Genomic DNA, 26,970 nt, shown 5'->3' with positions numbered 1-26,970 from the left:
CTCCCTTTAATGGGGTCAGAACTTTGTTTGGGATATAGAGGTTTTCTGAGGATTTAGGGGGTTGAGAGTGATTTGAGAATAGAAGGAGTGTTCAAATTCCAAATATTACTTCTGGTGGTAAGGCTTTTTCTAGAGATGGTGAGACTTTGGATTCGCCCAATATCTTTTAGAAGATTGTTCCTTACCAAGAGCCCCTCAACAGAGACTGCTTTGTTCCTAGCTTTCACATACTTCATCCTGCGCTTTGTAACCTGCACTGTACTCGAGGAGTGCAGATATCACATGGGTTCATATATTTGGTCTTTGATGTAGCTGGGGCTTCATCCATTAATTGCTTTGAAAATGAGGACCAAAACCTTAAACTGTCATCAGAGGCTGACTTGAGTCTGTCCAGTGGAAGGACTTGTGCACAGGTGTAATGTGTTCTAAGTGACCAGAGACATGGAGAAAGTAGGCAGTCGTTGCATCATCTTCACATTCAGCTTTAGATACAATGTGTTATGTTAATCCAGCCTGGTGGTGACAAATGCATGGATCACCATGGTCAGGTCTTCATATGGAGGAAGGGACATTTCCTAGCAAGCTGGAGGTGCAAGATGGCATTTTTGGAAACTGACTATACCTCACCATCCAAGTTTAATAAGGAGTAAAAGTGGATCCCAATGCTTCACACCATTGTGACACATGAAGGCTGTCTGGCTTCAATGGAAGGTGTAGAAAACATCTTGTCCAGCTTTTCAAAGCATTTCCCTTTTTAATCAGCATCACCATGGTCTTGCCTGGGTTCAGCTTGAGCCAGCTGCTCATCATCCAAGAGCTATTTCATGTACGCAATCTGAAAGTTTAGGAGTGGCAGTAGGTGTTTCAGCTGACAATGAGATATGTAGATGAGAGTTACAAGCATGTAACGGTAGTTTTGCCTCCTTTACTGCAGTGGCGCAGTCCTGTAAGTGTGGGTTTGTGCTGCTTTGTCCCTCATGACCATGGTATTTGTGCATTCCTTATACTGTGCTATATTTAACTGCTGTGAGTGGTAAATGTCAAGTTTTTAATGGCACCCACTGCATTATGTTAAATAAATTGGCATCCTTTTGTCTGTGAGAGACGGTGGGAATTGCAGCCTATGATGTGGATGGTTTTCAATGTCTCATGTGACTGAATAGTCCAATCCGAGATTTGCAAGATCTTTGGCAGTTATTGCAAATGTATGTATCTTGGCTGGGAGCTGCTTGCTTCCTACGGGCTCTTTAAAAATTTCATATTAAAACTGAAAAAATATTCAATGGTGTCAAAGTACAAAAAATATCTACCAAAACCTGAGTATTGCAAAGCTTTTCTGTTTGTTCCAAAAATGTAAATATATGAAATATAAAGGTTTTGTGAAAAGGGCAGATTGCAATCCTTGAGGAGAAAGAGCAAAGCATTCAGTGAATCAGCTTTATTATGATAGGTTTTGAATGTGAAGCTATACAATTGAGATGTACTGGAGCTCCAATTATTATCAACTTCTTGGCAGCTGCAGACAGCCTGATCATATTCTAATTATTATTGAGCATTAATCCCTCATTACACTGTTCCTTAAGAAAACAGTCTTCCGGTTGCTAAATGCTGGTACGATGTGATCACCTCCTGTGAGCAATTTCAATTTTACATGTTACTGCTTTGGGCTCAAAATTAAAACATTTTCCATCTTTATTTCTAGTGGGCCTGCTTCAAGTAGTGATTTAATCTCTTGAAATAATACAAATTCTTCATACTTAAATGCCTCTATAGATTACTAAACAGAGAACAAAATCCACAGACAGCTTATATAATGTATCACTGAACATAATATTAACAGCTGTAAAAAGAAATCTATTGACCTGGAGCTGTACCTTTCTCTAGCCTTGGTTATAAAACAAGTTTTTTTAAATGTACTGATAGAGTAACTTCCTGCTCAAGGAGATTACCTGGACTGTCCCACTCACAGGGCTGGGACCATACTCTGATTTTTTGGGGGGGGGGGGGCGGAGGGGCTCTTCTGATGATCTATGAAGTCCTCAGTTCCCTAGTAGTCCTCCCACTCCTTCTCAGCATCATCCCCACATCCCAACTCATGAAGACACACTTGTCAGTATGACTGAAATGACACATTCCAATAAAATATACATACCACAGTGCCAGGATCACCTTTTGGACCCTGCAAAGAATGATTTAAAAGGTATTAGAAAATAACTTAACACAATTAGACAAGAATGCGATGTCTTTAACATTACCACAATATATAACAACAAGTGTAATAAAATGGTCATGTAGTGTATTCAGAATCACTACAAGCAGCAATCTTATTTAGTTAAATTTGGGTCAAATCCTAGTGCATGTTATTCCATCGTACAGAGCAGGGCATAGCTCTGTGGCCTGGCTTGATTCTGTGCCACAAAGTGCAAATGATGTCACAAAGGGGAAAGCAGCACCTCATTAGTGGCCACAAAGGGTTTACACAGCTGCCAAAATGATTATGCCCAGGGGTGGAGTCTACCTATGGCTATAACATCACAAAGGCACTAACCATGTGGCTCTTTGGCTCCAAAGTCCAAGTGTATGTGTAAGATGGATGGGGAAGACAGAGTCCAGCTTAGACCCACAGGAATACAAAGGGGCAGAATAGCCCAAACGTTACCACTGCCTGACAGATCTCTTTCAGAGCTCTCACCCAGGATGACAGCAGCACCTATGGGACTCATGGAAATTGAGGGGAAGGATACATCCACTCCATATGACTCCCACATTCTCCTCGTCATCCAGAGAGGTAGGGTAGACAGATGGGGAAACCGAGGCAGAGAAATTAAGAGACTTGTCCAAAGCTATGCAGCAAGTCAGTGACAGCACTAGACTAGAATTAATGAGTTCCTTATTTTCAACACCAAATTTAATGCGCTACTGAACAACACTGCTTCTAAAGATAAAAAGTGAACTATATGTTTTAAGAATTATTACATTACTGCAATATGTAGTCCAAGATCAAATTATTTTTGTGCCCAGTTCTGCAACCTATACTCATATTAAACTGCATTTACTCAAGGAGTAGTCCCATTAATTTTAATCAGGGTATTGGCATTTTTTTAAGTACTTTTCAGCACAACCTAGGGTTGTAATTCTCAATATTTAAATTAAAATTTTAGTCATTCTCTCAGTGTATGCTAGGCCCTTTGTTACACACACTTACAAAATGTGTGTTTTATTATTAATGTGTATCAGTCACATCCTATCTGAGTTGTTTATTGTTACTTTTCAAATGTAAAGTCTTCTGTCACCCAGCTAACAAACAAGTTGCATGCAAGATACGAAGCTTTCTGTAAATGTTTTACACTAAATATTACAGATGATATCTATTAAATACTTACAGGAGGGCCTGGTGGACCAGGATAAGTAGCAACGCTTACACCTCCCTGGGGAAAGAAAACAATTTTCATTTGTTCCATAAGGCAGTAATCTGGAAAAAAACTGTTAAATCATTTAATAAAGAAAAATACCTGTAGTTTATATAAGCTGCTCATTCCATTCCTTTCATTGTAAGGCATGCCCTTAAAATATGAAAATATTCAGAAAATATTTTTAAAAAAATCACAACTATGAACTATGGAGATGAAATCAATGGAAAAACAGCTTTTCATTCTTTGAATTGCTAGTACACAAAGCCAAAGTACCATTTCTATTAATGAGTCTTGTGACAGATATGACAACTACTGTTAGGGGGCTTATTCCTTCACCCACTTACTTCCCTGATCCTTCTCACATGAACAGAGAGCAACAATACCCCAAGTCCAAAGGTGCAAACAATTCGATGTTTATTGGGGTGAACTTCCAGCAAGCATGATTCCAGTTTCCTTCCTTAGTGTCCCCCTTCCCAGCTCTGATACCACAGAGCCTTTCACCTGTATCCCTGTTCCCATTCCTGCCCTTAGCCAAACATTATTCCAATTTCCCCACCCCCATTCCCTGTTCCCATTTCCCCCACCCACACACACACCGACACTGGCCCACCTTGATTATGCTGGAAATGGGTTTCTGTGTGTGTTTTTGGGGGGGGGGTGAGAAAACCTGGATTTGTGCTGGAAATGGCCCACCTTGATTATCATGCACATTATAGGGAGAGTGGATACTTTGGATGAGCTATTACCAGCAGGAGAGTGAGTTTGTGTGTGTGTGTTTTTTTGGGAAAAAAAGGGGGGGGGGCGAGAAAACCTGTATTTGTGCTGGAAATGGCCCACCTTGATTTTCATGCACATTATAGGGAGAGTGGATACTTTGGATAAGCTATTACCAGCAGGAGAGTGAGTTTGTGTGTGTATGGGGGTGGGGGGGGTGAGAAAACCTGGATTTGTGCTGGAAATGGCCCACCTTGATTATCATGCACATTGTAGGGAGAGTGGTCACTTTGGATAAGCTATTACCAGCAGGAGAGTGAGTTTGTGTGTGTGGTTTTTGGAGGGGGGTGAGGGGGTGAGAGAACCTGGATTTGTGCAGGAAATGGCCCACCTTGATTATCATACACATTGTGAAGAGAGTGGTCACTTTGGATGGGCTATTACCAGCAGGAGAGTGAGTTTGTGTGTGGGGGGACGGAAGGTGAGAAAACCTGGATTTGTGCTGGAAATGGCCCAACTTGATGATCACTTTAGATAAGCTATTACCAGCAGGAGAGTGGGGTGGGAGGAGGTATTGTTTCATGGTCTCTGTGTGTATATAATGTCTTCTGCAGCTTCCACAGTATGCATCCGATGAAGTGAGCTGTAGCTCACGAAAGCTCATGCTCAAATAAATTGGTTAGTCTCTAAGGTGCCACAAGTACTCCTTTTCTTTTTGCGAATACAGACTAACACGGCTGTTACTCTGAAACCGACACTTCCTGATCGACTGTAGACTATATAGTAAAACTTGAGCTCTGTTTAGCTATACCTTAACCAATCATTTTACTGAAATTTAACAAACCAATCCTAACATATTGTAACATGATTATTTAACCAATTATATCCTACCACCTTAATTAGTTTACACCCAGCAAAATTAATTATACAGCAGACAGGAACAATCACAGAACCAGACAGAGATTATACAGATAAACAACAGTGAAGTGGGAACTATAATGACAAAACAATACAGAAGTGAGGATTTCACATCCCAGCTATTGATAAGTGAGTTCTTGCCAGACAGGATGCTATCAAACTAAGTTTCCTTTTACATCTTCTAGGCACTTCCCTTTCTCTGGCAGCAATAGGCATTATCAGGATAGGATTGTATTCCTAACAGCCCAATAGCATCTTATTTCAATGGGACTAGTTTGGAATGTGAGGATGTGACCGGTTGCTTCCCAGCTTATGGTGGCCTCTGTCGCTTAGCCAAAGGCCTTAGACTAAGCACAGGGCCTCAGACTGTCACAGTAAGAGAAGGACCTTACACTGGCAGACAGTGATTTTGATTCTTTCTTTTATACCTCTATAACTAGCCAAGTGATACGAATACACCTAAATTCTTAGAGTATAGGTCTTTACCGACAGGCCTGAATACCTATATCCTAACAACTACCTGAAATATCCTGAAGAAACCTTATTGAATTCAGTTTATTATCTTTGCGTGTAATTCCATGGAGGGGGTGGGGGCTCAATTCTCCAGGAACTAAGAGGAGTGGGAGGTAGTTAGGCAAATTCACTCCATTTGTAACACCTCCAGAGAGTTACCACTACCTGGAGGGAGGTTCGCAAACACTGGTTCAAACTGGATTCTCCAGGGGCCAGCCAGGGCCGGCTCTACCGTTTTTGCTGCCTCAAGCAGTGAAAAAACCTGTCACCGCCGAATTGCCGCCGCAGACAGCAGGAGAGAGAGAAGCTGCCACCAAATTGCTGCAGTCACGGAAACTCTGCCGCCCCTTTTTAACTGCCATCCCAAGCACCTGCTTAGAACGCTGGTGCCTGGAGCTGGCCCTGGGGCCAACAAAGAAAGACTTAAAACAGATTCAGTGCATTTTTCTGATCCAGTAAACAGACAGAACCTTCTGTCCAACGGGGGGCCCAATCCTTGGAAGGACATGGCTAATGTAGTGCCAATCTTTAAAAAAGGGAAGAAGGAGGATCCTGGGAATTACAAGCCAGTCAGCCTCACCTCAGTCCCCGGAAAAATCATGGAGCAGGTCCTCAAAGAATCAATCCTGAAGCACTTACATGAGAGGAAAGTGATCAGGAACAGTCAGCATGGATTCACCAAGGGAAGGTCATGCCTGACTAATCTAATCGCCTTCTATGATGAGATTACTGGTTCTGTGGATGAAGGGAAAGCAGTGGATGTATTGTTTCTTGACTTTAGCAAAGCTTTTGACACGGTCTCCCACAGTATTCTTGTCAGCAAGTTAAAGAAGTATGGGCAGGATGAATGCACTATAAGGTGGATAGAAAGTTGGCTAGATTGTCGGGCTCAACGGGTAGTGATCAATGGCTCCATGTCTAGTTGGCAGCCGGTGTCAAGTGGAGTGCCCCAGGGGTCGGTCCTGGGGCCGGTTTTGTTCAATATCTTCATAAATGATCTAGAGGATGGTGTGGATTGCACCCTCAGCAAATTTGCGGATGATACTAAACTCGGAGGAGTGGTAGATACGCTGGAGGGCAGGGATAGGATACAGAGGGACCTAGACAAATTGGAGGATTGGGCCAAAAGAAATCTGATGAGGTTCAATAAGGATAAGTGCAGGGTCCTGCACTTAGGACGGAAGAACCCAATGCACCGCTACAGACTAGGGACCGAATGGCTAGGCAGCAGTTCTGCGGAAAAGGACCTAGGGGTTACAGTGGATGAGAAGCTGGATATGAGTCAACAGTGTGCCCTTGTTGCCAAGAAGGCCAATGGCATTTTGGGATGTATAAGTAGGGGCATAGCGAGCAGATCGAGGGACGTGATCGTTCCCCTCTATTCGACATTGGTGAGGCCTCATCTGGAGTACTGTGTCCAGTTTTGGGCCCCACACTACAAGAAGGATGTGGATAAATTGGAGAGAGTCCAGCGAAGGGCAACAAAAATGATTAGGGGTCTGGAACACATGATTTATGAGGAGAGGCTGAGGGAACTGGGATTGTTTAGTCTGCAGAAGAGAAGAATGAGGGGGGATTTGATAGCTACTTTCAACTACCTGAGAGGTGGTTCCAGAGAGGATGGTTCTAGACTGTTCTCAGTGGTAGAAGAGGACAGGACAAGGAGTAATGGTCTCAAGTTGCAGTGGGGGAGATTTAGGTTGGATATTAGGAAAAACTTTTTCACTGCAAGGGTGGTGAAACACTGGAATGTGTTACTTAGGGAGGTGGTAGAATCTCCTTCCTTAGAAGTTTTTAAGGTCAGGCTTGACAAAGCCCTAGCTGGGATGACTTAATTGGGGATTGGTCCTGCTTTGAGCAGGGGGTTGGACTAGATGACCTCCTGAGGTCCCTTCCAACCCTGATATTCTATGATTCTATGATTCAGTCTGTGTGTTTGTTCTGAGCTAACTGCTGTTATGAACTTGTGACCACAGAATAAACCCTTGGTGGGGTGTGAAGGACTATTTACTGGCCAGAGCCTCTGTTGTAGTCAGGGGGTGACCTCTCATATGTTTATTGGCCCGTATGTAGGTTCTTTTATTGTTTTTGACATGTTTTCTCTGCAATGCTTTTCCTAAAAATAAATGTACTTGCTTAGAAAGACCGGTGTGGCAACTTAATTGTGGCAATTACCCTGTTTACCATCTCTGAGGAGAAAAGTAAAGCAGGCCTGTTTAGGCAGTCTGACTTTTCTGGGGAACACTGTGTCGGCAGGGAGCTGTGCAGCCTGGAATTACCGTGCTCAGAAGGGAGAGAGACATATGTCTACGCCCAGAGTGGTGGTGGCTGGGCAGCAGAAAACCTATGAGTGGGTGTCCTTGTGGGACCCTAGAGAGGGAATATAGGTGCAACTGTCCCAAACTGTGACAGGTCTGTCCTGCAAAAATTCCAGTGAAGTCATTTAAGAGTTTGGGATGTGTGATAAATGGAAGACTGGGCTTTTTATCAGCTAATAAAAATGAAGGCTCATGAATCCTAAGGTAACTGTATAACTTTTATTATATAAAATTGCCAAACCATTTATGTGACTGGCCAAATGATGTGCGTAAAGGAATTCAAGGTATTGTACATTTCATTTTTTATCACCTTAAAAAGTTACATGTTAAATGAAAACTGCAAAGCATTTGAGTCAGGCTTCAAATACTTCAAGAATATAGAGGCTTGTACTATAGCTTTGAATTAATGCTCAAATTTGACAGATGAGACACTAATAAATTCAGAAGAAAAATTATGAATTCAATAAAATTCAATAACTGAACTACCAGTTTATGCTAAATGTTTACAGCCTGTTGACCCCCAAAGCACAAAAAGCACACATTAACTCAAGTGTATTCAAGATACGAATGGATGAAACTCTTGCTTCTGAAAAGAGATTTATATTTTTTCAAAAATTCTATTCACAGGATATTTAAGGTGAAGGTAGGAAATATGGATGTAATCTTTTTTCATATATGGAGATTTATAAAATGTATGCATAAGAAAAGGGAGAATGACAAAGTGAAGACCAAAGATGACACGCACCTTTTCCGTCCCCAAATCAATTTGCACTTCAACTACAATGTGTTTTCAGTATGAAAGAGAAATTTATTGAGTTCAGAAGACTTTAAAATGTGAAGTTTTATCATGCAAAACAAACTAACGCAAATAAATATGGCAGGTTTTATTTTACTTTAACTTTTATATACTTTATTGGTGAAACCAGGACGCTGCAGCAGAACAGTCACAGTTGTGGATGGGGGGAATGAAAAAGGGGCAGAACAGGGAATGGTCATGCAGTCAGATACTACTACAACCCACTGGCTGTACAAGATGCCATGTACAACCTGGACAGGTGGCCTGTACCCTGACTCTAGGTTTGCAAAGGCAGAATCTGTCCTCTCAGACCGCATATTGTTTTAGTATATTTTCTCCATAACTGCCTTTATATTCTTAAAGCATTTTGGATTTTACTGTATTTTGTATTTTTAAAAAGAAATATTTTATGAAGAGCGCTTTACAGAAAAAAAATACTCATATTATTTTCAGAGATTCAGGGTAAAATCCTGGCTACTGATGTCAATAGGAGTTTGGGCCAAAAGGGACCATTATGATCATCTAATCTTTCATCCTGCGCAAAACTGTCCATAGAATTTCCCCAAATGTCTCCTGGATCAAGTCCATACACTTCTGCTTGAGCTACAGCACATCTTTTAGAATTAGACAGACATCCAATGTTGATTCAAGGACAAGGAGAATCTACCATATTCTTAGGTAAATTATCAAAATATACTATTCAAAATATGAAACAAATGACTTACTGGAGGTCCAGGTGGTCCAGGCTTTCCAGGAGAACCCTCATTACCCTATGACAGTATAAGATTCATACATTTCATTTACTGAAACTGATGTAATACCTAGCACAGTGATAATAAACAAGAAATGCAATCTATATGACCCTCCTCCTTCTATTTTTTAGATAAGTACTGCTATAAAAGAGGTTAATTTGGCCTACCCTCTCTCTAGTGTCATCTTAATCCTCTATATAAAACAACATTAACAAACAAACAAACAAGCGAGTGAACCGATATGGGAATAATACCTTTATATTAGATCTCGAGTCTTAGCCCTATGACATTGATTATTTGCAATAGGTTTCCTTATGGAAATTTTAACACAGTAGTTTTACTTGTAAGTTATTTGAGTAACTGAATACAATATCTGCTTCATATTAATTGGGAGAAAAGGCAGTGAGAAGGATGTTCAACTTTATAGCAATAAACAAAATTTGGAAAATAAAAGTTCAGAATAATTTTCATAAATCATAACCCACTTTGTTGAACATAATCTTCATTTTATGGATTAAGTTGTAAAGAAACAACCATCACTTAGACAAAAACAAAACAAAACAAAAAACCCAGAACAAAACAAAGATAAACCTAGCATTGAACTATGACAAAAAAAATGAATTCATCACTTTTTGTGGTGAATTGTGATGATGGTCTAACTGTGGGTAAGTTATAACTGTTGCCTGTTGGGCTGATATGGACTGAAATGGGATACATGTAAGCAGATTCCCCAAAGAGTTTACATACTAGTGGGCACTCTAAACATATGCTTGTCATATAAAACCTGCCATGTTATCCCTTGCTCTTCCAGCATTCTCTAGTTTGAACTGTATCTCATATACTATCTCACTGTCTTCTGTAACCCAGTCACTAAGGTTCTTAAACTGGTCAGTTTGGTGTAGCTGTATTCCATTAATCTCTATATTCAGTTTCCTGTGGCACCTCTACTGACCTACATGACCTCAGTCTTAGTCATGTTCATTTTCATGCCAGGCCTGCTTAGCTGGTCATATCACTGATTTATTATTTCCCCAAGGTCTTCTTTTGAGAACACCCATATTGCTATTTTGTCTGCATATAGCAGCTTGTGACCTTTTTCCAATTAGTAGTCCATCTGATGATGTAATCCATCAATATCATATACAGCAGCAGACTGAGGGTCAACTCTGATGCAGTCCAATTATTACTTCAAAGGGACTTGTTGCTCAAACATGCTTGAATCACTGTTTTGGATGAGCTATATAGTGCATTTACCATAGTTATTAAATCTTTGGATGCTCAGGTGTTCGTCTAATCTGTTCTGAAAACATGCAATGACGTGGATTCCAAAACCTTCCTTGGTAACCTATTCCAGTGTTTAACTGTCCTTATAGTTCGAAACTTTTTCCTAATATATAACCTAAATCTCCCTTGCTGCAAACCAAGCCAATTAACTATTCTACCCTCTGTGGACTTGGTGGATTACTGTCCTTTTTACAACAACCTTTCACATATTTGAAGACTTATGTCCCCCCTCGTCAGACTTCTCATCTGTAGACCAAAAAAGCTCAATTCTTTTAAACTTTCCTCACTCATGGTCAGGTTTTCTTATCGTCTTAACCTATCATCATTTTTAGTTGCTCTCTTCTGAATTCTCTCCAATTTATCAACACCTTTCTTAGATTATGTGCTCCAAACTGGACACTACTCCAGCTGAGCTCTAACCAATGCCAAGTAGAATGAAACAATTACCTCCCATGTCTTAGGTATGACACTCCTGTTAATACGTCCCAGAATGACATTTGCCTTTTTCACAACACCATGATACTGTTGGCTCACATTCAATTTGTGATCCTGTATAACCCCCAGATTCTGTTCTGCAGTAGCCAGTTATTTTGTATTTGTGCATTTGATTTTTCCTTCCCAAGTGCAGCAGTTTGCATTTGTTTTTACTGAATTTTGTCTTATTGATTTCAGACTCTCTCTCTAAGTTATCAAGATCATTTTGAATTGTGATCCTGTCCTCCAAAGAGCTTGGAACCCCTCCAGGCTAGCCTCAACCAGAAATCCAAGAACAGAAAACGTGTGTCCTGCATCTGAGTTAATGTTATTATTGGAACTTTGCTTTACTAGACTTTTTATGAGTAGACCTGTGTACTGAGTTAACAAGGAAGTTTCTTGCATTTCATTTTGTTTTAAGTGACAGGAAGGAGGAAGGTGTTCCTATCTTTGCTGCTCCTTTTGTTTTGTTAGAGGAAATTTTCAAATTCATCTACATTATGAAGATTCTGTAGCTTGATGGGAGTTAAAGGACAGAAGTTTATTTTCTTTCTAAAAATCAGTTACAGTTCAGAATTTGCATAATACTATGGAATACAGCAAATATTATAGAAAGAATCTTATGTGGTGGCACTAAGCATGAAAAACTTCAAGCTAATGGTAAAAACTTCAAAAGGGTATACACATGTAGCAAAAGGGAGGGTTATAAATGGAAGTTGTTTTGCAACTGTAGGCCAAGTTTATGTCTGCTGTAACTCCACTGAACTGAGCTGAACTGCATAAGAGATTAATTTTGCCTTCCAACTAGACTGAGCACTATTGAGTGCCTGATATATGTACAATATTGTTAAAAAAAACCTTAATGCAAATTAAGTAGAAGGCAGTAATATATTTTTGCAGAGGCTAAATCATATTGAATAATATTTGTGACTTTTAATATATGGCATTGCTTTTGATTACAATATTGAAAAGAGAATAAGTTAGGGTCTATAATCCTGCTTTAATGCGGGGGAATGGACTAAAGGGATCAGCCCTACATTTCTATGATTCTAAGAAATAGCTAACAATTTCAACCACTGCTTATATAATAAACCATCAAGATCTTTTAAATTGTATAGAGTACATGATGCATATATATACCATAAGGGATATAAGAAAACATGGAAGTATGGCACTGCTTGGTAAAAGCACCATATTAAAACTGCATGATTTTTTAAGTGAGTTAAAGGAATTTACCTAGAAAAAGGTATTGTGATAGGTTGGGTTAAACCTTGTTGAACCTGGTGGGTGGTACTGCCACCTTTCATTCAGAATGAATATAAACATTGAGCTCTGAAACAATATGGACCTCCACTTAAAAAAAAAAGCCACATGCCAGGCTCGGCTAGAAGTTAGACATGTGGCACAAGAAGGGTTCCACTGTGCTCTGATCAGGCATGGAAGACTGATTGGACTGGAGCAGTGTATCTGTGTGTAACAAAGGGAAGCAGCAAGAAACATTAGAAACAGACACGAAAAAGGGAGCATAAAACTAAGGAGACAGGAGAGTTGGCTGAAAGAGGCCGTGTACATCTTCATACACAAACAGGATTGCATCATAAAAATACCTGGCTCCAACATCAATTTCTCCTCTTAACAGAAACAACCTTGTAGGACCACAACTTTTGGCTAACCTCTTGCGTCAAAAATGCGTAGCAATACTGTCTGTTCAATTCCTGTTTGTACCATACAGCCTTTTGACTCCCTTGGTAGTCATGCTCTGTTTCTGGCATGTCAAGAAAACCGTAAGTGAGGAAAGGAACTAGATAATTCTTTATAGACCTTCACTGGTACTGAAACAAAGAATAATGTTCAATACCTTTTCACCTTTTGCCCCAACTGGACCGGGATGTCCAGGTCTTCCTATTGCTCCCTGAAACACACAGGATTGGTTCACATTAGTGATGAAACAATAAAACAAGGTAATCTGCTTTGCAATTAAGTTATTAAAACTCACTTTTTGAAGGTCATTTTAACTTAATTAAGTCTCTCCTCTAGGCTTATATTTCTTCTGGCTGATACAACAGCTGCATACTACTGATAAGCCCTATGAAGGGTAAAACTTGTTTTTGTGGTTGCATTTTCACCTTGGCAGACTAAATGTAGTGACCTTAATTGGCACCTTTTGATACTGCTAAGAATTTAGCCTTGCTGCTTAAATGGCAATTTACATATTACTCATTATGCTTTAGTAAATGTGTTACAGTTTTTGAAAGAAAGCTTAAGTATTGCAAGCAGTCAGGAAATTAAAAATAAGTGCAATAAACAACATGATCTGCATCTTTTAAATAGGAAGTAAAATGTAATAGTATTTCCTAAGGGTATGGAAAAGATATAACATTTTCTATCATTGCTTTACAAATGTGGCTCACTGACTTTTTATATTAATAGCCAATTTAGAGTCACACTTTATAATTTCTAAGTTTCAGGATTCAGTGTTTTCAGAGTTTTCAAACAGAATTATGATTAGAATTTATCACTAACATTATACCAATAATTTGGGTTCAGATGCATAATTATCTGAAAGTTATTACATCATTCAAGTCAATTTTGTGTATAGATTTTCTGATATCATCACCAAGAAGCCAGAAACATATTATAAATTATATACACAATAATGGTCCTGACAATGGCAACATTTTTAGGAATTTAAACTCACAACATATCTTGTTTCTACAAAACTACTTGGGCCAACTTCTGTTACTCTTACAATGACATTCATTCAACTCCCCAGAAGTCAACTGAAGGCAGACTCTGGCACTTTATTAGCACCACATAGAGGAGAACAGACTAGAAATACGAAGAACTAATATGAAGCTATTATTTAAGTGAAAGTTAAATCTCTGGAGTCACAAATTCATATTAAATTATCCCACCTTTCCGTAAGCTAAAGCATTACTCCCAAAATAACAGCTTTCATTTTCAATTAGTACTGGATTATTGGATTTATTAGCTTCTTTAATATTTGGCTCAACCTAGTCTCCTTTTCATTACATCTTGATATTGAGCACAACAGGTTCACTAGACAGTTATTGTAGATTAGATCACAGATTATATCAAACACTTACAGAAGGTCCACTAGGTCCTGTTAGACCAGGGAGCCCTGGAATACCTTGAAGACCCTGAGAATAAAAGATATTTATGAATATTTTTCTCCATAACACAGGTTTAATCTTGAAATCCATTACATTCATCATACCCATCACTGTTATAGTTTATATACAAATTATTTTTTAGCTAAACAAACATATACTGTTCTGAAGTAGCACATAAAAGATAACCTCTTGTTTGAGTGATAAATTACACTCTTCCCCATCATTACTGTTGGCAACTTCTGTCCTTTATATATTTTCCTCTTTAGCTCTGTAGATAAGAACATGATGTCTGAGCAAAGTACAGAAACAATTTTTCCTTTTCCTATCACTATAAACTTTCTTCCTGTTCAGAAAGGCACCTGTTCACACCTCTCAATATTACCTGATATTATCTAAGCAGGATATTGCTTTGTGTCCAATATCCCAATTATTTTCATTTTATATAAATAAAGTATGGATTTTTGTCATAGCACTTAAAGAACTACTGCACACTTTTCTTCCAGCTACTGCTCATAATTCTATTATATGGCCTGAAAATTCACTAGCATTCTGCATGTGTGTAAAATATATTTAATAGTTTTAATAAGACTTCATCTCAAAGGTGAATAGCTAAATCTCTTTGTTTGAATTTATAATCCATGCCTCATATCAATACTAAAAAGACCTGGAATGATTGTATCAGTTAATATTCAGAGTACTAGTGCAACATCTGGTGATGAGCACATGATGGAAGGGAAAGACACTTAACCACTATGCAGACTTAGAATATATGTACAAAGACAAGTAGCCCATTATCCTTAACATTTCTACATTGAGAGAGGTTCTCAACATAGGATTGGAGGTCTCAGTCTCCAAAAGAACAACAAAGAAAGGCTTCTCTGTAACTCTCCAAAGTGTTTTTTTTCTTTTATAACAAGGTACTTGGAGTGAGGGAAAATGGTATTTTTTGCACTCACTGTCAGTGGTGCTGCTGCTCTTTGCAGTGCATTCCAGAATTGACTGTGGCTGTCAGTTATCATAAGTTGCTTTCTCAGTGTGCACACAAAACCTCTGATGGGATCCCCGGGGTACAGCCTGGGACTGTGGGACCAGCCTGGGCTGACTCTCACAATGCCTTGCTAGTGACCAGAAGCAAACTCCTCCAGATGCTGTTATCACTCAGCTCAACCACAGGTGGAGCCCCCCAGCCAGCTAGATTGCATGAATGCTCCCAGAGCCACTCATGAATCACACAGGGAAAGGCACCAGCCAAATCCCCCCAGCTCCTAGGCTTGTACCTCAGGAATATACCGTTTTTCACTGCTCAAGATGGGCAGTGCAAATTTATTAATTCGCTCACCACTTCATCAGTGGGAAGTGGATATATACCAGCCTTTGCAAACCTGAGCAGTTTTGCCACACACGTCATACAAACTCACTGGTAAAGATAAACAATTAAACAAATTTATTGACTACAGAATATAGATTTTAAGTGATTGTAAGTGCTAGGCAAAAAGTCACAGTTAGTTACCAAAAGAAAAGAAAACATAAGCACGCAGTCTAAATTCTCAACCCTATTAGACTGGGCAACATCTAGGTTAAGCAGTTGTTCTCACCCCACTGGATACTGCAGTCCTTATTATACAGATTTGTCCCTTAAACCTGGACCAGCCTCTTCTGTTGGAGTCTTCAGTCTTCTTCTGAGTGTCTTGGTTTCTTGCAGCAGAGGTGGGGGCAGGAAAAAGGCGAAGCATGGGCTTGCTGTGTTCTGTTTTATACCTTCAGACCCATGTGCTTGGGGAATACACAAGTCCAGACATGTCTGGTGGGCATTACTGAGTCTCTAGGAAAGGTTGAGCAATCCCCCTGCTGTGCCCTCATGCAGGTGAGTCACTGGCTGTTGATGGGCTGTTTGTCACCCTTCCCCGGGCATTGGTTACTTTCCTTCCTGTTGCCTCTGGGAAGCTAATAACTGGCTGATTCCGCATCTTACAGCATGTTTTAGTGACAAACATACAACACAATTATCATAACTTCATATGCACTAATGATATACATATATGAATAGAGAAATGACTTTCAGCAGATCATAACCTTTCCCCTCATACTTCACAGAAAATCCAAAAGCAAAGGAGCCCAGAAAAGGGAAAATTCAGGGGGAAGTAGAAGATTTAAAGAAGAAAAGGGAGAAATCAGGAAAGGATGGAGAGGTGGGGACTAGGGTGGGCACAAAAATCTATCCACATGGGGACAAGGACATTTAGGGAGACTCAAGTCCCCTCAAGATGTGGGGAGAGGCTCCCCCCCAAATATTTTGTGGGATTTGTGCCCCATTTTGAATTAGTTTCCCCAACTATAGAGCCTCATTAATAATACACAGACACCAATGATAGTTTTAAGAATTAAGTTTGTTAAAATTCTTACACTCACATTGTAATAAGAAAGTGCAATCCGAAAAGCACCAGATAAAATTCCTTTCAAAGGACTTTGCAAAACCTAAATTGTCTTAACAATGACATTCTCAAAGTATAGTGAAACTTAGAGACCAGATACTCCTGGAGAATATGAAAGAAGTGGAGAAAAGATCAGGGAAAACAGAATCCTGAGTTACGGAAGAAGCATAATATGTGAGTAATAGAGGGCCTGACACTGCTCCCACTGAAGCAAATGAGAGTTTATCATTGAATTAAATCGGGGAAGCACTTGATCGTTCAGCTGCATAAATGGAGTTTTGGTTTATAGTTCCTTGAATTATAAAATAGTATGTAACTCCAAATGTATAATCATTAAGGGCCTGTTCCAAAAGCCTCTTTATGTCTATGAGAGTATTTCCACTGGCTTCAATGAATTTCGGAAGACCCTAAAACTATTGTTCCACTTTGTGGCTCTGGTAATCTAACCAAATCATAAAAAACATGAGAACTTCAGATCCATTACTGGAATAACAACTCCATTATGTAGTTTCCTGGAAGTAACATTCATTCACCTAGTTATAATGAAGTAACCTAAAACATCTGCTAAAACACTGGAGCTACCCAACACTGTTGGGAGTGCCTTAGCACCTACCAAATAGTGAAGAAGCATTATAATAGCTTCGTTATTGACTGAGTGAGCACTGCACCCTATTGAATCAATAAAAATTTACTTAGAATGAATTTACTCTGGCGTCTCTTTAAAAGCCTAAGTGCCAATTATAACCTGGTCTTTTTGTTATTACCTTCTCAATTGCCTTTAAGATCTGTCTCAACTTTCGGCAGTTAGATACCATCAGAATTGTTTAAAATTGGATCTCCGTGTGTCAAGTTGCTGCTGCATGTATTACACCAGAGATGGTGCGCACAGAGAAAGGCTACAGTACTGTTTACCACAGTCCTGTTTATTTTTAAAATAAAATGTTTTTAGAGCCTTATTTATTATTGTAAATTTATTTTAAAGTATGTCTTCTAAATCTTAGGACGTCTTGAATATTTAAGAAGCACCAACCTTGCAGATTCTCTGAATAGTATCAATACAAAAGGAAGAAAAAACATGATGATTTCCAAAATCATCTTTATATTTTGGCAATCTGCTGAGATCTAGGGCAAGCAGGGGCAAAAGTGGAACATATCTAACACTTTTGTTCTGATTCTTTACACCACCCTCAAGATAAGTTGTTTCAGATGAATTTTCTTTTTTTCCCCAACATTTATATCAGTTGCTTAGTCTGACAATAATTCATCATTGTAATTAGATTTTTCTGGATTTATGTTGAATTGTGCAAGAAAGGAAGTATATCAGCTAAATCAAAGGTAAAAAAAATCATCATCTTTCCATCACAGTTTTGGTGAAAATCTGACACACAGTCTACCTGATCACTCTCTTGAAGTGATGGATAGTGTTGAGTACAAATTTCAGTTTGAAAAACACTTCCAATCCATATTTTGTTTGAAATTTCACCTTCACTCCATAATTAACATTAGCTATGTACCATGAAATCCCCAGAACGAATAAGGAATTCATCAATACATTCAAAATTCCAAATATTAGCGACCATAATTTTTCAGATGCATTCTCTCCTATCAAAGCAATAACATTTACAAGAGAGCAGTATATTTAACATGTTTCAGTTGATGAGCTTTGTTATTTAATAGAGCTCAGCAAATAATCTGTAATGGATGATTTATTTTACCTATTTCATCTGGCAAATTATCTCCAAGGAGCACATGATTCACTTATATTTATTAGCTGATTAATTTTGGTGAATTCTTTTGACATAAGATTGCTCTTGAGCTTTCATTGCAAATATCTGGCATTTAAAATTGGAGCTGTGGAATTTCATTTTCATTGGACAATAGGTCTGGTGGTATTTTTCTGTACCCTTACTGGCTTACAATACCCTAGGAATCCAGTATCTGGTGAAGATACTCACATTTTCAAATTCAAAATTCAATCATAGAATTATAGAATATCAGGGTTGGAAGGGACCTCAGGAGGTCATCTAGTCCAACCCCCTGCTCAAAGAAGGACCAATCCCCAACTAAATCATCCCAGCCAGGACTTTGTCAAGCCTGACCGTAAAAACTTCTAAGGAAGGAGATTCCACCACCTCCCTAGGTAATACATTCCAGCGTTTCACCACCCTTGCAGTGAAAAAGTTTTTCCTAATATCCAACCTAAATCTCCCCCACTGCAACTTGAGACCATTACTCCTCGTTCTGTCATCTGCTACCACTGAGAACAGTCTAGATCCATCATATTTGGAACCCCCTTTCAGGTAGTTGAAAGCAGCTATCAAATCCCCCCTCATTCTTCTCTTCCGCAGACTAAACAATCCCAGTCCCCTCAGCCTCTCCTCATAAGTCATGTGTTCCAATCCCCTAATCATTTTTGACAGGTTTCAGAGTAACAGCCGTGTTAGTCTGTATTCGCAAAAAGAAAAGGAGTACTTGTGGCACCTTAGAGACTAACCAATTTATTTGAGCATGAGCTTTCGTGAGCTACAGCTCTCTTCATCGATCTTCTCGATCTGCTGGCAATGCCCCTGCTTATACATCCCAAAATGCCATTGGCCTTCTTAGCAACAACGGCACACTGTGAATATTTTCCTACATTCACTTATATTTGCTGTTCCCATGAATAATCCTGCCACTAAATTTGTTCATTAGAATACTTTTGGAAAAAGAACACTAAAGGGGCAGTAACACAGTCAAAGCACATTTGTTATAAAATGTGAACAAACTTTCTGAGAATACTCGGCATATACCCATTTATTGCTCGATCCTGTATTATCTTCTCAACATTAACATTTAAATATACAATCCTTTGTAATTAAATTAAGAGATGTGAAAAATAAAACTGCCTTACTCAACTGAGTAACAGTACTTAATTATATGGAAAATTCAGAATCAAGAACTGTTAATATCAGCCTTCCTAACGCTTACATATCTTCTTCAGATATTCTGGAGAATTAGATAATATGTGGATTTAGTTCTCAATTTGGACCTTTATTCATGTACACATAAGAATAACTATAATATAATTATTATTGAAATTAAAATAATTTTACCTCATCACCTTTCTCTCCAGAAAGTCCAGGAAATCCACGTTCACCTTTGCTTCCCTATAAAGACATAACTTTTGAACTATTACTGTATTTTATTACAGTTACAAAAACTTATGTACTGTAGTGTGTTTCATTTTAAATATGCTAGTATTCTAGCATAATTTTAAATATGCTAGTATGGAGCTTATGGGTTAGCAGTATGGGACCATAAAACAAACAAAGAGTCAAATTCCACACCAGCACAGGTACCACTAAGGTCAACAAACATTATGCCTACTTCCTATGCACTTGAATTTGGCCCAGAACACTGAGGCTGAGTGCAAAAGTTCGCTTGATAAACTACAACTAGCTTAGAAGGGGCACGGATCAGTGTTCATGTTGCGCTCCCCATCAGCAATTGGCCAGGGCCGGGGAAGCTAATGATCCAAGCAGCGGACCAAATTCAGTGATGAATCCTGGTCACGTGCCATCTGAGACACACTGCACATTCACTAAGCAGAAGGCTAGGTTAGAACTCTTTTCAAAGGAGAATGTATACTTTACGATTATTATTGGATTTTGCTTTAAGGGCTTTAGGTGTCAAAACCTGCGATCTTTAGTAATTCTTCAGTAAGGCACAATTCCTAATGACTTCAATACAAGTTTAGAATATGTCCCTCTGAAATCAATGAGACTATTCACATGAGTAACAAAATATGTAAAAACTCAGGATGGTCCAGTAATTATGGTGCTATCCTGGGAATTGGGAGATTCCCTGCTTCACCACAGACTTCCTGCACAACCTTGGGTAACTCACTCAGTCCTCTGTGCCTCAGTTCCCCATCTGTAAAATGGGAATGAATCACAGCACTTTATAGCACAGGGGTGTTCTAAGAATAAATACACTAAAGATTACGAGGTTCTGAGATACTACAGTAGTGGGGGCCTTATAAGTATATAAGATAGACAAATAGGATTTAGCCCTGCATTTTTAATGGATAAAAAAAATGTTATCTAAAGTACTCACTTAATAAACTTACCTTTGGCCCCTCTCTACCAGGGATTCCTGAAGGACCTCTCGGCCCAGTATCACCCTGGAGAACAGAAGAAAATAAATTGATGGGAAGTACTTTAGCAAAAGAAACAGTGGATCATATGAATATATAGTCACACCCATAATCTTGCCTTCCTGCCGTTGTGACCATCCCTGTTAGGAAAGCCTGCTACTCCCTTTTCTCCTTTATGACTGTTAATCCAGGAACTCCAGCCTGGAAGCGGCTACAAACATTTTACTGGAAATATATAAAATTGTGGTGATTAACCTTTCTACAGAGGCATTAAATAAATCAAGAACACACATGATGCTGGGGGTTTTATTATTTTAAATCTTCCTGTGGGGTAATTTTAGTGATAATATATTAAATGTGAATGAAACAGAAAATGATGCATGATCTCCCTGGTTTCTTGGCTCTAGATTTTGAGGCCAGACAGAAGTTGCACTTTTGGAAAATATGGGATTCCGCGAAGCAATGCACTGGGAGTGTCTGTCACTCACCAGGATTGCCTCCTGGCACAACAGGCAGTGTACACACAGACACACTTTTTTTGGGGAAACTTTTTTTTTTTAAAACTACAACACCTAAAACTACTAACTACTACTAAGAACAATTATAATAAACTAATTACTAAAAGAGCTAAGGGGACACAGTTGAGGTAAAACGACGTGGACAACTGTTAAGGCCCCTTCAGCCCGAGGCGGTCGAGAAGGAACAGAGAGCAGTTAGCCCATACACTGCTATATAACACCAGCACGCAGCACGTGATTGAGTAACATGCATCTGCGGGCTGAACAGACACTTCTATGAGAAATCTCCAATCAAAGGCACGGGGGATGCAAGAACACCTAGAGTGAAGGAACTAGAGTGTCCACAGGGACCTTACTCAAAGAAGAACAACTAGATTTGTTTTTAGACAAAAGAGAGGATTGAGCAGTTTAATGAAAAGCAAGAGGTGGACCCAGGTCTCAAAGTAAGGATCTGGATCAGGATTCAAATTTTTCCGATGGCAGACACGACAGGTCTTTTAAGGTCTCTGAAATGTCTTACACCCTTAACTTTGGTGATTTACAGTATATAGTAAAACATAACCTTGGTTTTAGGAAAAGCAGACATATGAAACATGCCAATGTCTATTTTGCTTTGAACAACCCATTCATATTAGTGGAAAAAGTTCCTCCTGAACCAATATACTACCTTCAATGAAGCACCCACATCTCCCAAAAGTGGAAGTGCAATCTGAAATAAAACACATGCATATACTTAAGAAATATTTAATATACTGTAAATATCCAACATCTTTAAATATTTGGTTCATGGTTTCCATATGTATTAATGGTATCAAAATGTTTACATAATTATGCAAATGAGTCATGATTAAGGCTGTTTTATCATGATATTTTTAAGGAAAAATAAAGCGTATTCATGACGAAAAGTGCAAGAGTCAAATATTCAAATATATTTTTAAAATGTTGTCAGTGCTTTCTACCCAAGGTATTTCTTTGTTCCATATTATAGTGAACTAGCTAGAACTGTGTTTGTGCTACGAAAACAGTCAACACCCTGAAACACAGTCGCTCTGCTATCAGAGTGCACTTTTCTGAAACCCAGCTTAGCCCTCCAAAATATTTAAGTCTTTTTTTTATTTCTGCAGGAAGAGACAGAAATCTCATCACCCCTGGAAATTAAAGCTCTGGCAGATAGTTCTTTGATCTGGTCTGGTGTGTAGCTGTACTCTTTTCCCTCTGTCTTCCCTTAGTTTTCCAAGTGCAAGGTTTAATTTTGTACCTCTCAAGGTTGTCCATGAAACTGATTGAGCTGTTGCTGTCACCTCCACCCACCCACCTCCAAAAAATGAATCCTCACAATGTCAAAATGTAGGGATTTTTTTGTAAATCATGAAAATCACAAGCTAAATTACTCCTGTGATTATTGGGAAAAAACCCAGCCTTGGTCATGATATATAGTTAGATACACTGACAAATCTGGTGTGTACTTGTCTTCAATTTAACCAGTTTCAAATGTTCACATTTTTAAAGCTTTAAGGGTCCTGTCTACACCAGGAAAACAGAAGTGTCAAACCTTAGCCTTCAGTACATTAGGAAAACTGCTCTTTGCTGACAACGGATGTCAGCAACCTGTGCAGTGGAACCACTGCTGAACATGATTTAACAGCTAATGTATAGAAGGGCATACCACATTCAGCATGGTTTCACAAACTTTGAAAAATCTGCCAGGCAAGTTCTTAGAGAAGGACTAGTCTACATGGCAGGGTTTGAACACTCATTGAGAGGGATGTTCGTTAGAGAAGAGGCTGAATTCACACTTTTGTAAGCAGCACTGATTTGCTGAAAGACACCATAAGGTTTCCCAGCACTGGTGCTTGGTGTTTAGGATATGTCTTTTTAAATTTTCTTTTTATATGTCATGTCTCAAATAAAAACTAAGAAGGTATTTAGGATTTAAACAGTTTCCTGCACTTAGGGAATCACCACTACATCTCACCTACTATCTGAAATGAAGCCTTTTTAAAAATCTGGTTATATGGTAGCAGGCTTTGGCCCAAACCATTTAGGAAAGCCAAATCACATTATAATTCTAGGACCACAAGTGAGGTTAACAAGTGACTAAAGGGTTTCACTTTGCTGAGGAACAGGTCCCAAGAACTGCTCTAGGAATTCTGAGAGTTTTATTTACCTTTTTTAATGCCTCTGTCAGCATTCGTTTTAAAATCAAAATTAAGCTTGTAAAGTTTCAGCTTTGGGGAACATGTTAAAGGATCTAAACTCATTTCAGGTGTCTGTTCATCTTAGCCATTTAATTCTTTTGTTAGTAGTCGAGAAAATTAGAGAAAATAACACATTATGGGCTAGTTATTATAAAATTTCATTTATAATATAATAGCTTTTTAAATGCATCAGAGCAATACAATTTTTCCCATAGTCTTCTAATAAAAGAAGAACCAAACTATAGTCTTTGAAAATTTACACAGAACTGCTCCTGGGACTGAGACATGGTAAGCCAAGTTGCAGCCTGAACAAACTATTAAAACTAAATCATAACCTCCTGTGAACAGACATTTACCATGAAAGTGCTGACATAACCATAACTTTAATGATATTGTAATGAGCTAAATAAAAAAAATCACTAGGTAATCAACTGAATAAAATTTGCTAGGCCTACTAGGCATCTGGTGTCTTTCTGTTTTAAAATACTAGCATCCACACAATGTAAGTCAAGCATAGTTTGTATACATACTGGGTCACCTGGAGGACCTGGAAGTCCTGGCTTCCCATCTGGCCCAGGAGCACCCTAGAAACAGAAACAAGGCCATTGCATTTTAAATTTCAGTCATTGATAAGGGGCACATACATCAATATAGTGTTATATATAGAATTGTTACTTACATCAACACCTGGGGTACCTGGAGTTCCAGGTAATCCAGGGGGTCCTCTAGGGCCCTAATATACAGAACAGTTACTTAAGATATGATTCAAGAAACTGGAAAACATGTAAAGTTAAATTTATTTTTCCAAATTATACAATAATTTTACCTGGGCACCTGGTTCCCCAAATGGACCTTTAGGACCCTGTAAAAATAGCCAAATGTATACTCAGATAACAGCAGCAATGCTTTTAAAACAGGGGTGAGCTTGAACCAAAAATACTGAATGTGGGCTTTTGGTTCAGCACATCTTAGAGAATGGGACCTGCTGAAATGTCAGGTTACAAATCTGGACCCAATTTTGCTAAAGTTCAAGGGTGATCAGATCCAGTATTTTGGTTAAGAACCATTTCAAATAGAAAGTAAGGTCACCTACTAAGTACACAGTTATGTTATTATGAAATGGACTGTTCAGTTAGCTTGAGATTTACAGGGAAAACTGAAATTTATGCAATGCAATAGGAAAAATCGTCACAAATTGTAGGATGCCTAAGAATCAATGTAAACATTTTAAAATGTAAACGCTAATTTGTATTTTAAATTATTAGACTTGCTTAAAACTTATATTTGAAACCACAGCCATCTGTCTCAAGCATTATGATTTCTACAACTTACTCATTTCAATAAAAAAATGTGAAAAGTTTAGTTAAATATGTTGACTTGGACTGACAGGATATTGTCATTTTCATCAGTAGAATTCATGAGCATGACCTGTGTCATCTACCACCTATATTATTGAACACTATCAAGACAACTAGACGAAGAAAGATTATTACTTGGATTATGGAACAACTACTGGCATTCTCTAAAACTCAGTCCTTTTAAGGCCAAATCTTTTCCCAACTTCCCCGGTTGCAGAAGGTTCCATGGCTTATGGAGGGGCAGTATTCTGGGGGAGCACACTGGGGTCCTGATCACCATGGAGCTGTTGATGTTTGAGTAAGTCAAGAATGGTGGACATGTGACTATGTAAATGCACAAGGAGAAATCCTTCACCCAGTGAATATGGGCAGCAACCCCACGGAATCCACTGCAGCCCTGAGTTTCCCTTGAGGGAGAAATCTATCTTCCAGTCCACACTATTACTGATTGCCTCTGTGCAACACCTCTTTACACAGGTGTGGCAAAGGATCTGCTACTTGGTATTGCAACCTTGGAAAACTCTAGGGCTCTTAACGTTTTAAGTTAGCAGTGAACGCTGGGAGAGAATAGTATAGGTTGCTGTAATGAAGTTTATAATTTGTGGAGCTAGCTACATTCTAAAGAAAAAAAACTGATATTTTTCAACGTCTTACTTTTCAAAAATATGTTCTACTTAATTTGGGGGAAAATCTGAAGAAGTTCCTGTAGCCATTGATACTTCCAGAAATGGACTGGATGCTGAAGTAATAAGTGCAACAAAGATGCAGTGTTAGGAAGCGAGAATGAAATAGCATTTTGAACAGTGTGCTGCTGATGGCAAGAATGATATAAAAGACCATACTACTGCAGCTATTTATTCTGTTTACTCCAGATAAAGTGTCCTTTGCTCATTTCATCTTTAAAATATACAGGTGGAAATTGGCCACATCTGGACTTTGTTGCTTCATAGGTGTGAAGCTTGTGCCGAGTTGTGCAGCTCTGGCTGGAGACTCTGCACCCACAAGCAGTACTCCAATTCTAGTAGTTCAGGCATCCCAACACTGAAACCCTGGAACTGCTGCCCAGCCTCACCTTTTCCTTCCTGAGGCAGAGTACCTGCCTCTGCCTCTCCCAGTGTCCAGGGCATGGGGAATGACACAGAGAAGGGAACTGTGATTATTGACTGAGTGACAGCCAAGGATGCTTTACAGGGCGTAGTGTCTCGTCTCATGTGCCCGTGCTGGAACCAGAAGGGGCAGACAAATTCAAAACAGCTGTCAGCCAGAAAAAGAGCTATCAGCTTTAAGATGTCCCAGAACAATGTAAAATTAATGTGGGAGGGCATGGAACACAGGCTCTTGCAACTCTCCAATGCCCTACTTATAAGTGAAGTTCTAGGGGGAGTAACAGCAAGACATAGACAGGAATATTGTTTTCTGCTCTGTGAAAGGGGAAGAGGTGTTGGGTCAGGAATCATAGAGCAGCAGGGAACTCATATCAGGAAGATCTAATCTGAAACATGTTATAAGAACCTGATCATTACATAGACTTCTCAGTAATAACTACAATGAAACTCTCACATACTATTTGCTATACTTACAGGGGGTCCTTGAATTCCTGTTCCGAGTGGCCCCATCTCTCCAGGAGACCCTTGTACGCCAGGCAGTCCTCTTTCACCCTAATAAAGTTACAAAACTTTCTGTTTCATCTTTAAAAGCAGAAATTAGTGTATCTCTTAGAAATAGGAACTGTGAGAATTTTTGTATACCTTAGGCCCTCGTGGACCTGGGGTTCCAGGAGTGCCAGCCAGACCCTAAAAAACAATAATTCTACCTTAAAATTACCGAGTCTGATTGAATGTTATGTCAGAGGTAGTCAGCATTTGTAAATAAAAATGATCTGTCTACACCTTGATTATTAGTGCCACAGTCTGTAGGATCATTGAAAAGACACTTGCATTAACAACAAGAGTTTTTAGACTGTATTTTCTATGTACTTGCTTTACAGGTATAACATACACCTTTTTTTCAAAA

The 26,970-nt window shown here is 39.0% G+C and overlaps 1 protein-coding gene across 1 annotated transcript in view; it reads right to left on the bottom strand.

The window, feature by feature from the left end:
- Positions 1 to 26,970, bottom strand: part of COL19A1 (collagen type XIX alpha 1 chain) — a 315,358-nt gene that overhangs the window by 51,057 nt on the left and 237,331 nt on the right. Inside the window, exons 25-38 of the mRNA XM_074947919.1 lie at positions 26,706 to 26,750; positions 26,538 to 26,615; positions 24,426 to 24,461; positions 24,279 to 24,332; positions 24,130 to 24,183; positions 22,069 to 22,110; positions 20,857 to 20,910; positions 19,841 to 19,894; positions 14,290 to 14,343; positions 13,041 to 13,094; positions 9,398 to 9,442; positions 3,513 to 3,563; positions 3,384 to 3,428; positions 2,153 to 2,179 (exon numbers count right to left, since the gene is read on the bottom strand). Of these exons, the coding sequence (XP_074804020.1) occupies positions 2,153 to 2,179; positions 3,384 to 3,428; positions 3,513 to 3,563; positions 9,398 to 9,442; positions 13,041 to 13,094; positions 14,290 to 14,343; positions 19,841 to 19,894; positions 20,857 to 20,910; positions 22,069 to 22,110; positions 24,130 to 24,183; positions 24,279 to 24,332; positions 24,426 to 24,461; positions 26,538 to 26,615; positions 26,706 to 26,750 (693 nt within the window). The remainder of the gene's footprint in view (positions 1 to 2,152; positions 2,180 to 3,383; positions 3,429 to 3,512; positions 3,564 to 9,397; positions 9,443 to 13,040; positions 13,095 to 14,289; positions 14,344 to 19,840; positions 19,895 to 20,856; positions 20,911 to 22,068; positions 22,111 to 24,129; positions 24,184 to 24,278; positions 24,333 to 24,425; positions 24,462 to 26,537; positions 26,616 to 26,705; positions 26,751 to 26,970) is intronic.

This window comes from Natator depressus, chromosome 3 (assembly GCF_965152275.1).
Source record: "Natator depressus isolate rNatDep1 chromosome 3, rNatDep2.hap1, whole genome shotgun sequence".
NCBI lineage: Eukaryota > Metazoa > Chordata > Testudines > Cheloniidae > Natator > Natator depressus.
Note: the sequence above shows the minus strand (reverse complement) of the source record. Positions and strands in the feature narration are given on the sequence as shown.